The 17,587-nt window shown below is 45.6% G+C and overlaps 1 protein-coding gene across 2 annotated transcripts in view; it reads right to left on the reverse strand.

Moving 5' to 3' along the window:
- Positions 1–16,466, reverse strand: part of ITPR3 (inositol 1,4,5-trisphosphate receptor type 3) — a 98,741-nt gene extending 82,275 nt beyond the window's left edge. For both annotated transcript variants that reach the window (XR_014512555.1, XM_083445609.1), the window contains exon 1: positions 15,203–16,466. Coding sequence is in view for 1 of the 2 variants with exons in the window: in XM_083445609.1 (XP_083301735.1) it covers positions 15,203–15,291 (89 nt within the window). In the remaining variant the exon portion in view is untranslated. The remainder of the gene's footprint in view (positions 1–15,202) is intronic.
- Positions 16,467–17,587: the final 1,121 nt, after the last annotated feature.

Raw genomic sequence — 17,587 nt, forward strand, 5'->3', positions numbered from 1 at the left:
AACAATCTTCAATGATACAAGCGTACGAAACAAAGACATATTTGATGCCAGGGATATTAGTCATCAATATTCACTTTGCAAAGACAAAAACAGTGATGACTAAGGTGTGCCTGACACATTGTTTATAGTCTATTTCCTCTCCTGATATTTAATTCCCCAGGGGGCAACTTCATAATAATGATTTCCACACCATGGTCATCCTCATGGGGAAGGCAAGCAAGAGAAGGGCAGCTGCTTTCACTGGATGAACCATAATCCCCAGATTGCCAGCTTTCATTATTTTAAAAAAAGAATAAATATCTAGCATTTGTAGAATCTGAGATATGGGATAAAATTTATCGTTTTTTTCTGGTAAAAAACTAGCCTGCTCTCTCTCCTTTCCATGTTTGGCTTGCCTTTCACTTCCCAGAGTTCACTGGAAAGAAGGATTTATTGTTCAGCCACTCTTGGAATTGTAGCTCTGTGAGGGGAATAGGAGTCTCCTAAAAACACCCAGCACCCTTAACAAGCTACCATGAGACTCTTTATCTCAGGGTCATGAATTCATGCCACACGTTGGGTAAAAGATTCCTGCTTCGCAGGGGGTTGGAATAGATGGCCCATGTGGTCCCTTCTCACTCTACAATTCTATGATTTACATTATTCTTTTTGGGGGGAGAGAGCCATGGCTTGCTTAAAGTGGTATGGTATTGTTTTAAACGTACCGCAGACCCTCCAAGTGTCCCTATTTTCCAGGGATGTCCCTGATTTAGAGAAGCCGTCCCGGTTTCTGATTTGATCCTGGAATGTCCCGCTTTTCCTTAGGATGTCCTTATTTTCATTGGAGAAATGTTGGAAGGTATGGAGTTATCCAACCACAAGCCATCTGAAGGCAATTCTGTATAGGGAAGGGGTTTTTTATGTTTAATGTTTTATTATGTTTTTATATATGTTGGAAGCCGCCCAGAGTGACTGGGGCAACTCAGTAAGATGTGTGGGGTATAAATCGTAAAATTAGCATTATGGAATGGGACGACCCTATTTTCATCAGAGAAATGTTGGAGCGTATGTGTCCAGTGCAAATGGGGGCTATGTTGGGGAAAACAGGCCATAAAACACTCTAGTAGAGAGGAGGTAAATCTGAAATTTGAGATTCAAATGACTGCAACCATATTCTTAATTATGTAGTATATTATCTTGCATTTACTTATTGCATTTCTAAACCACTTTTCCTCCAAAGATTATACCTGGTTCTCTCACTCACTCATTCTACAAGCATTTTCTCCTCACAACAACCCTGTGAGGTAGGTTAGGTTGAGAGATACTGACTGGTAGTCCAATGTCGCCTAGTAAGCTTCACGGCCAAGTGCAGATTGGAACCCAGGTCTTCTAACTCAAGAGTGACACTCTACATTGGCTCTCACTTGCCTTTGCAGACTCTCGTTGCCTTTGCAAATCAAAGGTGAGCGAATCAAAGCAGCATCGCAAGCACATTAGAAAATTTAATTTAATAACCTTTTACAGTAATTTCAATGAAAGGTTTTCAAGAGGTTATTGTTAAACAAAAGCTAAAGGGTGCATTTCACATGGTATCTGACATTTTTGTGGATATTTAAAATTACTGAGCATAAATATCTGTTACTAAAAGTTGCTGATCTTTGAATACCATAAATAAGCAATAAAGAAAATCAATATACTGTACACTGAGACTGCCGTTCTATACCAAATTACCTAGGAATAAACCCACTGAACTCAATAGGACCAACTCTAAGGAGACATGTAGATGATTGCACCATTAAGAAAGTTTGGATCTACACATTGCTCAAAGAGAAGTTGTGTAACTTCTGTTTGCGCAGTATGTATCTGTCCAATTTTCTGGCACCTGCTGTGCTGTTTAAGCCCATTGAGTGACAAGAATTCATGGATACTCAAAGCCTCATGAAGACAAAGGGAGGCTGTGTCAATGATTGCTTTTAAAGTGGACAACTGTTTTATTTCCTTGGGTACTTTTTTACTTTGTAATGAATTTGGTGATCCCCAATTCTATGTATGTAGTTCATTGATTTCATTATCTTGTTATGTCATTGCTGTGGTCAGCACAATGACTAAATAGAACAAAATACATGTCAATTTGCAGTTGTTTTAAGGCATCCAGAAATGAAAAGGCAGCAGGGTCAGAAGAGAACCAAACACATTTTCTGCTTTCCCTTGAAATGTCCTTCAAGGATTAGCTGCAGCAAATTGCATGCGCAAGTGTGGCTGACGTGAAACAGTTAACACATGAAATTTAATACAAGAGTAGATTCAGCAAGGAGGTGAGGCACACAGAACCGTATTGTAATTAGGGCATTCAGGGTTCCTTATCTAGATGTTAGAATCAGGCAATTAGTGCACCATGATCTAAGGAAGCTGAACCAGTGTTTAATTAGCACAGGTCCAGGCTGGGCCGTTGCTGCACTTGCATTCACACTGCATTGTCCCAGTAGGGAACTCGCCAAAATAGAAATCCTGCATTTGTTGTACAGTTACAGAGCAGAGGGCTGGGATGAATCTACAGGATGTTAATCTAGGACAATCCAGATAGCAAGGTACTGTTCTTAGGATACAAAATGCAAGCGTTATTCCATACCCTTCAGCATTTCTCCGATGAAAATAGCGACATGCTAAGGAAAAGCGGGATACTCCAGGATCAAATCAGAAACCGGGACAGCTTCTCTAAATCAGGGACGTCCCTGGAAAATAGGGTCACTTGAAGTGTCTGTCATTCTATTTATTTATTTCATATATTTATATCCTACTTAATACTAGAACACTATCTAAACCAGGGGTAGGCAACCTAAGGTCGGGGGGCCAGATGCGGCCCAATCGCCTTCTCAATTCGGCCCATGGATGGTCCAGGAATCAGTGTGTTTTTACATGAGTAGAAAGTGTCCTTTTATTTAAAATGCATCTCTGGGTTATTTGTGGGGCATAGGAATTTGTTCATTTTTATTTTTTCCCCAAAATATAGTCCGGCCCCCCACAAGGTCTGAGAGACAGTGGACCGGCCCCCTGCTGAAAAAGTTTGCTGACCTCTGCTCTAAGCAGTTTACGAAAAAATAACAAGTGTGTGTGAGAGAGGGGGGGGGGACAGATGACAGATAGATAGACAGACAGAGACAGACAAAATAAAAATAACAATATACAACTAAGTCTGCAATAACAGATGAAACAACTTTTTTAAAAAAAAAAACAACCCAAAATGTAGCAACATTCTTAGAAAACTTTTTAGGAATCGGGGAAATGGCTCAGTAGCCTGGCCATCAAGTGTCATAGAATCATAGAAGAGTTGGAAGAGACCACAAGGGCCATCGAGTCCAACCCCCTGCCAAGCAGGAAACACCATCAGACCACTCCTGACATATGGTTGTCAAGCCTCTGCTTAAAGACCTCCAAAGAAGGAGACTCCACCACACTCCTTGGCAGCAAATTCCACTGTCGAACAGCTCTTACTGTCAGGAAGTTCTTCCTAATGTTTAGGTGGAATCTTCTTTCTTGTAGTTTAGATCCATTGCTCCGTGTCCACTTCTCTGGAGCAGCAGAAAACAACCTTTCTCCCTCCTCTATGTGACATCCTTTTATATATTTGAACATGGCTATCATATTACCCCTTAACCTCCTCTTCTCCAGGCTAAACATGCCCAGCTCCCTTAGCCATTCCTCATAAGGCATCATTTCCAGGCCTTTGACCATTTTGGTTGCCCTCCTCTGGACACGTTCCAGTTTGTCAATGTCCTCTTGAACTGTGGTGCCCAGAACTAGACACAGTACTCCAGGTGAGGTCTGACCAGAGCAGAATACAGTGGCACTATTACTTCCCTTGATCTAGATGCTATACTCCTATTGATGCAGCCCAGAATTGCATTGGCTTTTTTAGCTGCTGCGTCACACTGTTGGCTCATGTCAAGTTTGTGGTCAACCAAGACTCCTAGATCCTTTTCACATGTACTGCTCTCAAGCCAGGTGTCACCCATCTTGTATTTGTGCCTCTCATTTTTTTTGCCCAAGTGCAATACTTTACATTTCTCCCTGTTAAAATTCATCTTGTTTGTTTTGGCCCAGTTCTCTAATCTGTCAAGGTCGTTTTGAAGTGTGATCCTGTCCTCTGGGGTGTTAGCCACCCCTCCCAGTTTGGTGTCATCTTCAAATTTGATCAGGATGCCCTTGAGTCCATCATCCAAGTCGTTGATAAAGATGTTGAATAAGACCGGGCCCAAGACAGAACCCTGTGGCACCCCACTAGTCACTCTTCTCCAGGATGAAGAGGAACCATTGATGAGCACCCTTTGGGTTCGGTCAGTCAGCCAGTTACAAATCCACTGAGTGGTAGCATAGTCAAGACCGCATTTTACCAGCTTCTTTACAAGAATATCATGGGGCACCTTGTCAAATGCCTTGCTGTCAGTAAGGTGAATGGAGAACAGGAGAGAGGTATTGTCTGCAGGTATTCTGACCCTGCCCTCAAGCCCTCCAATCTTATCCACCTCCTTGCTCACCATACTCTCCATCTTGCCAAAGCACAGTCAGACTCGCAGTTTGCAGTATTCGCCCCACTAACACACACACATCACACCCAGTTCTGTCTTCCACCTACTCCCAAGAGATCTCCTTACTCAGACCATTCACACTGCATAAACACAAATCACAAAGCATCCCCCCTCATCCATTATCACTCATGCCATATTACTCCCACACCTCCACCAATACTCACAAATGCACCATCCACCCAATCTCTCCAACACTTCCTTCTTAATCACCAATCTCTCAATCTAGTCTGCAGCAAAACATCAAGGCAACAGTAAAAGCATTGGCAGAAGCGTATAAAATATTTAAGATCTTGCCACCCATCAATCACACTCATGTGTTGTTCTGGGCAGCTTTCTGGCTCTCACCCAGCTTGCTATTTCCCACCCAAGACTCTCAGCCAAGGATGGTTCTGGGACTGCACTCCACTCCCTGGTACTCCTTTCTCTCATCAATGATGCCCTCAGACATTTCTAGTCCACAAAACAGGGACTTCACAAAAAATAGTAGTTCAGTTTGAAGGCAGGCACCCTTGCCCTCATCACAACACTAAAGTGTGGCCCTACCCTTTGATTTTGCCCCTTCAAGCTATCCATATGTGGCAGACATTGGACTTCAGTGGTGCTGACTTTGTAGAGTAGACCTATAACTGCTGAAGTGCCTTATTCTACACAACTACTCAAGGTAGAGCAGACCTCTCCTCTTCACCATCTGGCCACTCTAGGTGTCTAAGGCAGCTAGCTAAAGAGCTTTCACTTGAATGGAACTGTGACATGAAAATTGCAAATGCAGCCTCGCAACACACCATGAACCACACAGTCCTGGGGGAAAAAATCCCTAAAGGAAAACATAGAAGCTGTGGTTTTAGCACTTTTCCTACTGGCACATCTGCCACCAGAATTCCTGCTTCTCCACCATTTGGTCAACATCCATCTATAATCTGTTTTATTTTGCCCCAGCCTAAGACACACTTCAGAAACAAATGCAACATGAAGCTCCATTCAAATCATTTTTCGGTGCTGGAAGCATAAAGTGATGGGAATGCATTTGTGATCTCAGCCCTTAAAAAAACAAAACACCACTGAGGTGTCAGACTTAGTCCTAGTTGTCCTGGTGTCCTCCAGATACTGTTGAACTACAACTCCCATCATACCTAACTGCTGGCCATGCTGGCTGGAACTGATGGGAGTTGTAATCCAATAACGTCTAGGGGGCACCGTATTGGAGAAAGCAGGTCTAGTCCTTTGAAACTAGAGGCTCAACCAGCCAGCATCACATTCTGCAGCAGTGCATACCAAAAAAACAAAAAAACCAGGTGCTGAAGGCAAACACAGACCATCATTTCTGTACACCCTGCTTGTGAATAGCCAAAGACACTCAACCAACCACTGCTGTAAACAGATCACTGACTGAGATCCTGAAAGGCACCTCTCACCATGGTTGTTGGGTTTTCAATGGATGATTCAGTCTAATCCAGTCTCAGGCAAGCTGTGAGAAAACCCAGGACACACTTATTTTCCTTTCAATGTTGCTCCTTCCTAGATGTTTTCATGCATTCTCTGAAGACAGGGGTGGGATTGTACCCTCTGCCCCCACTTCCAACCTGTGAGTGTTCCTTGAATAGGGCCTGCAGCATCTAAACAAGCACAGGCTCCCTCCATGCAACTGTGAATTCTGCAAAAGGCAAGGTCCCTGTACATGTACACAGCCTGTGTGTGTCTATTTGTACACACAGATGCTCTAACCGCACCTTTGACCAAGTGCACAGAGCAATGACAGCAAGCCTGATTCCATCTTCCCTTCCCATGAGTATTTGGTGAAGGCAGATATGGGGAGAGGGAAGGGTCCCCTGTTGAATAATTGCCTGAGGCGGTAAGAACAAATGAACCATCATCATCACTCATCAGGAGATGGCAATTTTGCACATGCAAATTAGCAAGCCATTGCCGCAATTAGGTGTGCAGATTCGCTTTAAATTGCTATGAGCAATTTTCAAGGACTGTTTCTGTTCCATTAAGTACACGGTGATGTTCTATGGCTTTTCTTACGCTTTCAAATAAGACACCATCAGAAAAAACAGAGCTATGGAACTGGATCTGGCCCGTGGGCAAAGTCAGTCATTCCTCCTTGCCCAGTGGGCTGACTTGGTCTGCCTGGCCACACCCCTGTCCAAGTTCAAAGGGGCTAAATGTGCTGAATAGCAGTTACTGAAGTCCATATGCAAGCAAGGTTCAGATTCAAATGGACATTCTTCCTCTGCAGACAGTGTCCAAATGAAGAAAGGACCCTGACCTGGTAAAGACTATTTCAATGATCTTATGAGAAGTACTGATTGCAACAAATATTGTTTTATGAAGAAGATCACGCATTGGTGCCAAAAATGTGAACTTACCCAAACAATGTGGGTAGCTATCGGTGCCTTCTTTAACTATCTGCATATATAAAACTTTCTTTCACAGAACACACATAGTCCAAAAAGCATATGTGTACATTTTTTAAGCCTGGAAAGAATTTGATTAGATTCTAACACATCAGCTTGGGATGGGTGGGTAAGGAGGAGTTAACTTTAAAATTAAATGATGTGCATAGAGGACTGGAATGAAACCTGTTCCTCCCTCTCTCTTAATTTCCCATGCTCCACAGCTGTAAGGTGGTTTCCCTTGGCTCACATCGGGTATCTGCAAAGGTGGGAGAAACCATTTTAGATTAGGAGAGGGGTGAGAGGAAGGATGTGGGTTTTGTTTCTATCATTCATGCACTATGTTTAATGTTAGAAGCTAACCTCCAATTCCTACTTTACAGCCAAACCAGCCAACATATGCTTAATAAACATGTGTACCTCAAGAAGCTGGCACCAGAGAACATTGGCTATCTGCCCTGACTGCCACCCTGACACACCCAAGCAGAGGCTCTTGCTTGTAAGTAAGAAAGAGATATTTATCCAGGCAAACAATGGTCCAGGTTCAGCAGCAGGCACAAGAAACAGGAGTCATGGCTCAGGAGCTGAAGAGCAGGACAAGAAGTTCAGAACTGGATGAAAGCAATGAAGATGCCCTAACAAGTTTCCACGCCTCACCCACCAAGCTTTGAAAGACAAGGTGTGGCACTCTCCTTTGCAAAACACCTTTGCCTTGCAGGAATGTTGGACCCACCCACCTTTCGGGTGGCTGGGTCTGTTACTCCCACCTGTGAAGGTAGCACCTGATTCAAGACTGCACTCTTCGGCTCGGGTTCGTGTTCAGTTGCTACCTCCAGTTCTGCCTCCCCACTTGGCTGCTCCAAGCCCTCCCCAGCCTCCACTGAAACTCTCCACTCTACAGGAAAATGAGAAGCTAGCATCCCTGCTCCCTCTTCCCTAAGACCACTGGTCCTGTTAGCTAGGGATGATGGGAGTTGTAGTCCCAAAACATCTGGAGGGCCAAGTTTGCCTATACCTGAGTCAGAGCCTGCCAATCCAACCAAATTCTGACTGCACACTACAGGGCTCGTGACAATATTGACTACTCATAAGAAGGAAATCTTTGCATTATAAAAAAGTCTTCTGTGCCCTCTGAGCATTTACCTCCCTACTAGCCAATTGAAATGGATCCCATTCTTCCTTAACACTGGAAGAGCATGAGACAATAACTGCCAAAGCCATGTTATTGTGCCTGTTTAATTGTTGCAGACAGAATGATATTTCACACCATGTAGATTTGCTGCTGCTGTTTTCCTGTGTACTAAATCCTGTTCCATGGAGCCCCACCCTGCAAATCCACATGCAGCCACAATAATAGTTATCTGAAGGTGTGATTGAAAACTAAATAGCAGTCACTTATACAGCCATGTTTACTCAAAGCCCTTCCTCTTCAACCAGGTCAGAGTGCAATTCCAGCACATAGTCATACTCTCTTTTCTGACATACTGTTTGCATGCTCCATTCTTCACAATAAGCAGAAGTAGTTCTACATTGATGGAATGCAAGTTTGCGGTTTGTGGTGTAAAGAATTATTAATTCAAATAATTGCATTTGTGTCTACAATATTGGCTGAAACTACGTGTGTGTTGCCCCAAACACATTTTAACAGGTGTTGGTTTAATTTCCTATGGTCCACACTGACTTTCCCTCCTTTTTCTTCTTCTAACATTTACTAACACTAGCTGCCTGTTCAAAGTGAGAGGATAGTGAAGAATATATGTACCAATTTACTGTGAAAGCATAAATTATTTATTTATTTAAGTTCAAGTTCTCTCAACTTTTAAGGCATCGTGTTAGAGAATTATGACTAAGAACTCTTGCTAAAAGACATAAGTAGTGTCCTGTGGATCCAATCAAGGTTCACATAGTCCAGCACTTTTTGCAACCTGCAACCAGAAGGGATTTAGGAGTGCTGAGTTCAGAGGCCTGGGACCCTTAGAAATCAGAACATGGACTGAGACTATGGTTGCTAAATGAAGAGGTTTCTTTCGGAGTATTTTCCTTGTTCACAGTTACATGCGGACTGGTGTTGTTCCTCCCAGAATTATCTGCAAGTCCTGGGATAGACTACCGGTAGTCTATATTCTGGAATCCTGGTCTAGATCAAGGAATAGATCCACCACAGACATTACAAAATGGTTCACCAGAAACAGGGTAATAGGTCACAATTTAGCTTCTGCCCACCCTTCTGCCATAATTATCCCGGTCAGCTTTGGGGTGTCTTGACACTGCAGGTTTAACAGTAATTTGCTTTCCCCAAGGTACTCTGGGAACTGTAACAGTAGGGAAGATCTAGCTCAGTTCCCTCACCAAATTCTCATTATTCACTGGATACCCATCCAGAGTTATAGGACTAAATCCAGGTTTATCATATCCAGAGCAAATTTAAATCCCATTGATTTTAATGGGTCTATGCTAAGTATGAGTAGTTGGGATCCAAGCCATGGTTGGCATCATTACAGCACTAGCAATGCATGTCAGGGATGATGGGAGTTGTAGTCCCAAAACATCTGGAGGGCCAAGTTTGCCTATGCCTGGTATAGATCCCTTTGACCAATTCCACACTGGAGAGCAGGGCTGCCTTTTGCTGCTGGCAGAGGGTCCCCAGATTCAGTCCTGGCATCATTAGTTAAAAAGGACCTCAGGTAGTACATTTAGGAAGTAAGTCACCTTGGAGAGCCACTGCCAATGGACAGCACTGGCTTTAATGGGACAAAGGCCAGATTCAATATAAGGTAGCTTTGTATGTTTAGCTCACGGCTAAGCAGCAAGGAAGGAAGCAACAATTAGGACAAAGGACTAAGAACTGAAAGCCAAATCTGCTGTCCAGTCACACTCTGAAAATAAGTCAATCTTTCCATGCCCTAGTTGACCATCTGTACAGGGCAATGATTAGAATGTGCCTTTATCTGAAAATGGCTGAAAATTATTACAATGTGCATGACTCATTGACAGAGCCCACTCCTAGCATGCAGAACGTCTTAGGGTCCATCACCATCAGGAGGGTTCGCAAAGACCTGCATCCTAAGAGGAGTTGCCAATCAGGGCAGACAGAAGTGGACTGCACAGACCACTGTCCTAATTTAGTAAAGAGCAAACACAGAAGCAGTTCCTAGGTCCACCTTACCCATCTTCCCTTCTTATAGAAAGTTAAAAGGCACAGGTATATTCACTGGTGAAGGAAGAGGAGTGTGGGGGGAGCGCACTGCCCCTGGCAGCGCGATCCTGGTGGGGTGCCATTGTGGCTGTCCTCCCCTGCCCACGCTGGGCACCATGCCCCTACGGGCAGCGTGCCACGCTCCCGGGACACACGCCAGCCCCCGCCCGCTCTCCGTCCCCCGGTGCTGGAGCATGAAGCTCCGCCACTGGGTATATTGATCCTTGCAGATTTCATTCTCCACATTCCTCCATTGGGAGAACTATCCAGTTATTCCTTCTTTCTGCTTCATTTTTGTTAATCAGTTACTAATCCGCAATATGACTTTTCTCACTCCATCACTGCTAAACATTCTTTTTTGAAGTCTAAGTACACCGTGGCAAGAGGAACCTCTCTATCAATATGCTTGTTGACACTCTTCTAGTACTTGGGTAGGCTAGTGAGACAGGTCCTACACATGCAGAAGCCATGCTAGTTCTGCTTCAGCAAGACTTGTCCTTCTATATGCTCAGTAACTCTGTCTTTAACAATGATTTCCATCAGTTTTTTCTGGAACAGACATTAAGCTAATCAGCCTGTATTTCCAGGCTCTACCCCGCTCCTAACCCCTTACTGTTGTTGGTATAGTTATTATGCCAATATGGATGTTTGAACTGAACATAGAAAAAAAATATCAGGAGCATTTCCTAAATAAAGATTCTGTTAGATAAGCAAATTAAAAGCCACATTATTGCAAGACCTTTCATGGCAAGGCACATGAGATGTAGAATTGTAACCTCCATGGCTACTGAGTGTCTTTTCCTTAGCCATGGCAACAGCCAAGCTACTGTCACTGTATTTATACAATAATGGTTCGCTATCTGGGCAGACATAACTCCTCAGTGAGACACAGGAATGAGCAAAATAAGGGCTTGCATCTGCTAATAGAAATAAGCCCCCCTTTAATAACTGTCCTTGTGATCACAGTTGTGCTCATGTTTGCTGCCTTAATCCCGCATCATTGGTAGATTCCCCAACCCCCTCCACCTTTGATGAGATTAACGCAAAGCCTTCAGAACTAAGTATGCAATGGGAAGGGTGTAACTGGCAACTTTATTTAGCCTTAGGGTAATTTGACATGTTTGGTCACCAACGGGTTCTTCTGTTACAGGCAGGAGAGCAAGCCTTTCATTTCTGCAAGAAGTCTTTAATTGTCTCCTGCATTCATTCCAACCTTGTCATTTCATGCAATTTTAGTGTTTTGGCAGGCTTTCAATACCAACCTTAGCAAAGAGCTTGAGCTGCGATTGAAATTTATGCACAAAGGGCACACACACAGTCCAACTACACTTAAACAATGAGTTCAATGAGAGAAAGTAACTACGGTATTTCAAAAAATGAGCAACTGAAAGTTCATTCCATTTCTCACTGATCTGCATTACTGCAATGGCAAAGGCAGTGAACCATTCCTTTCCAATAGGGCAGGGGTCAGCAAACTGTTTCAGCAGGGGGCCGGTCCACTGTCACTCAGACCTTGTGGGGGGCTGGACTATATTGTGGGGGGGAATATGAACAAATTCTTATGCCCCACAAATAACCCAGAGATACATTTTAAATAAAAGGACACATTCTATTCATGTAAAAACACACTGATTCCCGAACCGTCCGCAGGACGGATTTAGAAGGTGATTGGGCCAGATCCGGCCCCCGGGCCTTAGTTTGCCTACCCATGCAATAGGGCTAGGGTGGTCATGTGTCCTATTTTAAAGAGGACAGTCCTCTATTTGAAGGGTTGTCTGATTTAAAGCCTAAGAACCTTTAGAAGGGAAAGCAGGAGGGGCCCTGAAGATGCCTATCAGTTAGCGCCTAGATACCATACTTGCAGGCACACAAGTTACCTAACCACAACGGTCTGGGGTACTGTATTAATGCATCAATAAAAGCAAGCATTTCTAAATCTCCATGCATGCTTTGTGCAAATCTGTGTCCTGATTTGTTTTCTTGAGGGTGAGTAAGTTGCCACCCTACATGGGACCATCAAAGCAATTCACATTTGCAAATTTTATTTTTTTCATTTTAATAATTTGTATGCTGCTTAATATTGCAGTGTCTAAGTGGTAACTCTTTACATCAAATGACAATAGATATATAAGAACAACCACCACATTTCCTGGTGAGGTATGGGCCGAATGCCTTTATTTGACACTGCTGGGATGGGGGACCAATTGAGATGGATCTCTGAGACTTATGGAATCTGATGAATTCCTGAATGATCTGGGAGCGGTCATAATGAGTTGCTGAGTGAAATGAAACCAATAAGCAGGTGACACCTCGCTCTATCTCTCTGTTTCATCTGAATTGGGAGAGGCAGTTGAGGTGCCAGAAAAGGTGCTTGGAGTAGGGTTGCCATATTTTGAAAAAGAAAAAACACTATGACAGCCATTCAAAGCAAATAAATGCCATTTGTCTCAAATTTTACCCCTGAAAAAGAGGACGTGTCCTGGAAAAAGAGACACATGACAACCCAAGTTTGGAGGCAGAGACAAAGGTATCAGCTGATTTCATCCTGTGCTGTCCCACAGAGACCACAATGGCTGTTGTATAGGTAACGTAATGCTCAGTTATACAGGACCCAAGTAGCTGCTTCCTTAAAGTTGGTCCTAACTTCCTGGGTTACAGTGCTACAGGCCCTTAAAGGAATTCTATAGTCCGTTCTTCGAACCAAGTGAAGATCAATAACAGAACCCCCCTGCCTATTTCCAGAGGAGGATAAAGTGACTTTTGTCATTCACCTTCTGTTTCCACCAGTCCAAATGCATCTAATGGGCATTTTCTCTGAAGTGTATCCAACTTGCATAGTCTTCGTTGGGCCCTCTGCTGCACCTCCTCCCAACTACGGAAGATTGCAAGAAGCACAACGCAGTTTACAGCCTGCATGGCAGCTGCTGTGATGTTAACACAGTGCTCCCCTTCAATACTTCCATTTCAGACAGGAAGGGAATTCTTCTTGTCCTCAGCCACTGACTACATAGCACCCATGTATAAATCCCCATATAGAGCAATCAACATAGGACTCTGCCATCTAGGCACAAGCAGACTGCTAGGCCCATTAAAAAAAGTACGCCTGGGTCTGCCGGTTGTGGGGGCAGCGCCATCGCTGTTGACTCCTACTCTGGATTTGCAGGCATCCTGCATGGTTTTTACAAACAGCACAACTCTAAGCAAGATCCTTGGCTGGCAGACAGCAAGCAAGAACCTACCCACATCCAGCCACTAACATTACTTTGTTCCCTTTCTTCTCCAGGGGAAGGCTTACAGGGTCTGCTGAGGATACAAACGGCCCACCAGAGCAAAGAATAAATTAGCACAGCTGGACTGCACAGTCTTAGCAGCTACTGAGTACTGTGCACTGACAAGCTACTTGGCAGGTTATGTCACAGTTTACAGGCACTGATTCATGGCTGTTAATTAGCGGCTATGGAGCGCCAGCCCTGCACTAGGTGCTGCACACAAGGCAGAAGTGACAAAGTCCCTGCCCAGCAGGCTCACAGTATTAAGCAGAAGACAGGACAAAAGTGAAGGGAGAGATTTGGGGAGAGGAGGAACAAGGGTGGGAGGGTGAGCTGGGAGCAGACAGCGCTAGCGAGGCCAGGCCAGGGTGATTCAGGAAAAGGCGTCTACAGTTCGTGATAGAGTTTGTTTTTCTAAAATAAAGGCAAAAGCAGGAATTTTGTTTGCTGCAGATTAGTACAACACTGACAGTATTACCGGTAATTGCATTAATGGTATTGGGTCATGCTTTTTTCTTGGAGGGGGTGTTGTTGATCACAAGTGAGAACCAAAGTAACAGGATTTGTCAACATCACTGGTGAAAACTTTAGGAGGGGCAGGGATGAGCAGGAGAAAATAAATCCCTGCCACTTCATGGATCAAAATGCCAGTTAGGGCTAGTTCATTCAGTACATCTTACGTCCTAGCAAATAGTTCTGGATAAATGGGGCTCTCAAGCACGAGCATAGCCAGGATTTTTGTTAGGGGAGGCAGGTTTTTGTTAGTGGGGGCAGAACCTCAGATTTGTATTGATTTGGAGGGCTGCTGCCTCCCTGCCTCCTCCTTGGCTATGCCCACAGTTTCAAGCATACACTTGATGTGTTGATCAGGCAATCACATATATGGGGGCGGCAACAATCCCCAGGATTGTTCAGATACTCCCCCCCCCCCATTGCCACAGTCATGGTGCTCTCTGGAGACAATGTGCATGATAACTTATTACCAATTACATCCGCCAAGTGCAAACCCAAGAAGAACTGGGTGGCTTAAAAATATATTGTGTAAATTGGCCCAGAGGCCAGAGCAATTTTATTCCTGGTGTTCTCGTTGACAGAGCAGGCACTGACTTTTATGGCCAAAGCAACTGTCTTTCCCAAAAACTCAAGAGGCTCAAGGAAGCCCACTGTCAGCTCAGTCCGTAGAGCATGAGACTCAGGTACTTTGGGTAAAAGATTCCTGTAATGTCGGGGAGGGGGTTGAACTGGAGGATGACTCTCGTGGTACCTTCCCACTCTGCGATTCTGAGGCTGAGTTGCCCTTGTCATCGAGCCCGGACCCCTGCTGGCTAGGGACTAAATTACAACCCAAACCAGGAAGACATCTCGAGCTCCACACCAGCCGAGCTTTTGACCACGCTCGGTAAGCAGATCCTTGCAGGACAAAACAAGCGAACAACAAACCACTTCACCCTCGATCCAGGCCCTACAGAAAGACATCCCCGCTGCCATTCAGCAATGCTTGCATGCCCGCGTCTGTGCTCCAACCACTCTCAAAAAAAAAAACCACGGGCCGTGGGGGGGGGTGTGCAACTCAGGCGCTCTCCGGAACTTCAGCTCAACTTCAGGCTAACGAAAGACTCGCGCATCGCCCTCGATGAGACCAGTGAAGCCATCGCAGCCCTTAGAAACAGCTCCGCTTCCTTCTCAGCGCCGCCGCCGAGCTCCTTTCCCCGCAAGGACTGGCTCTCTCTCTTCCCACCCTCCTCAACCCCGCAGGAAAGGGCGCTGCAAACTCACCCCAAAGTGCTGATGAAGCCATTGACCGACCCTTCGGCGTACAAGGAGACGATGTCCCCAATGTGCAAGAAGCTGGACATCTCATTCATGATTCCAACTCGGCTGGTGTCCCGACGCCTTTCCCGCCTCCCCCTCCTCCTCTCTCGAGCTGTTCACCTCCCACCCAGGCGATCCACCATGTGGCCGGCGGGGCACCAGGATGCAATGGTCCAAAGGCTCCTCCGCCAGAGAGGGGCGTCCGGGCAAGGGATCGCCCTCCGTTCACACGTGCTTGGGCTTATCCGCCGGGACGCGGCTCGGCTCGGCTCGGCAGCAAACGAGGAGGGAAAGAAGCGCGGCTGTGTAGTTGGGACTGGCGCGCGGTGGAGGGGGGGGAGCGGCGGAGATCGGCCAGAGATTTGCATGAGTTCCCAGCGAGACACTCTCTCTTTTTCGTCCAGCTCTCTACCTGCAGCCAATAGAAAGCGATCAGGAAGTCCTGATGAAACATTCGATGCAAATTAGGACTGCGAGCTGTGGGGGGGGGGGGCGGCGGCGGAAAAGCCACACCCCTGCTGGCCACGCCCCCTCCCACCCACGGAAGAAACTTTTCCAGCATTGAGAAAGCAAGAAAAAAAGTCCTTTGCTTCTGAAGAAGCGCCTCTCTTGCATGTGGAGGGAACAAGAAACTTGGGGAGGTGGGTGGGGAGGGAAATGAATTGTTTCCTCTGCTCCACCTCCCCGCCCTCGCCCGAAGTATGTGTGCGTTTGGTGAGCTTCAAAAAGGAGCATTATCTGATTGTTCTTGCCGGAACAGCCCACGATTACGGCGCGAGGCTCCTGCCAAAGACAATGAAGAATGAAAACAAACAGACACACACACGCCCCTCTTTTTTCCTCCTTACACCAATCTTCTCCATTCACAATCCTACCACGCTCTCTCTTGGGCTTTTGAATCCGATCCGAGGAGAAATGCTCTTAATTCGCGCATCAGTGAGCGCACGTGTGCATATACGCACGCGTGTATAGACGCACAAGCCCACTCCACACCCGTGCTTCGTATACTTTCGTTGCCGCTGATTCACGTGGGGACAAACTTGGTGGCGCTGAAGCCAGGAGTTGCGCGCGAGAGTGCTCTCGCCGCGGTCCGGGCAAGCGGCCGCGCGGGCTTCCTGTCGAGGTAGGCGCTGCAGCTCAGCCTCCGGCGACACGCTGAAAGCCAGAGAGAGAGAGAGAGAGAGAGCAGAAAGCCAAGACTCGCTCGGGCTAACTCTCCCTTTTGTTTCGCTTGGCTGTAGAGTAGCTACGGTAGTTGTTTTTAAAGCGGCCGCGGCCCTTTATTCTCAGAATCTGCTCGACCCAGGATAGAAGGAGGGGCGGAGATAAAAGGGGAACCTGACATCAGTTTAACCCTGTAAAAAAAAAAAAAGCTAACAGATTCCCGTATTTGACACACGCTTTGAAACTACAGTATTTACCACTTTCAGAAAGAGAGGGAGTTGTACCAAAACATCTAGGTAGTGCCAGGAGTTCTGGCTTCCTTTCAAAGTTTATTTATTTATTACATTTATATCTCGCCTTTCCTCCAGGGAGCTCAAAGTGGCCTACAGACTTCTCCGCCTCCCCATTTTATCCTCACAGCAACCCTGTGAGGTAGGTTAGGCTGAGAGTGTGGGACCACCAGTCCAAGGTCCCCCAGTGAGCTTCATGGCTGAGTCGGAATTTGAACCCTGCTCTCCCAGGTCCTAGTCAGGCACTCTAATCGATATACCACACTGGTGCTCCTGTTGCTTGCTAGATGCTGTTGCACACCACAACAATCTTCCCAAGCGGTGTGAGATTCCAGGTGTTTCAGGTGCACCTACCAGAGACTGTGATCCCTTTTGGGACAACAAGGCACAACAGAGACTGTAGTGCCTTTATGATACAGTCGCACCTTGGTTTTCAAACGCATTGGGAGTCAAAGGTTTTGGCTCCTAAACAATCGAAAACTGGGAGTGATTGTTCCGGTTATCAAACATTCTCTGGAACCCAAACATCCAATGTGATTTCCACGGCTTCTGATCGGCTGCAGGAGCTTCCTACAGCCAATCGGAAGCCGCACGTTGGTTTCCGAATGTCTTGGAAGTCAAACAGACTTCCAGAAAGGATTCCGTTCAGCTTCCAAGGTACTACTCTATATGGTTTATTTACACATATATACAAACCTGAACTTAGATGAAAGGTTTGCAGATCATTCACATCCCAAGCAGGCCTGGCTTCCTCCATAAGCGCAGCTTTGGATTTAAAGAACACCAAAAGGCCATCCTCTGTGTCTCTTTGTTACAGCTTCTCCCAGACAGCCCACATCAAGTTGCCCCCCACCACTAACCCACCCACCCGCTTGCCAAGCCATTTGCAAAAACT

Source organism: Podarcis tiliguerta (assembly GCF_965153285.1).
Source record: "Podarcis tiliguerta genome assembly, chromosome: 6".
Lineage (NCBI taxonomy): Eukaryota > Metazoa > Chordata > Lepidosauria > Squamata > Lacertidae > Podarcis > Podarcis tiliguerta.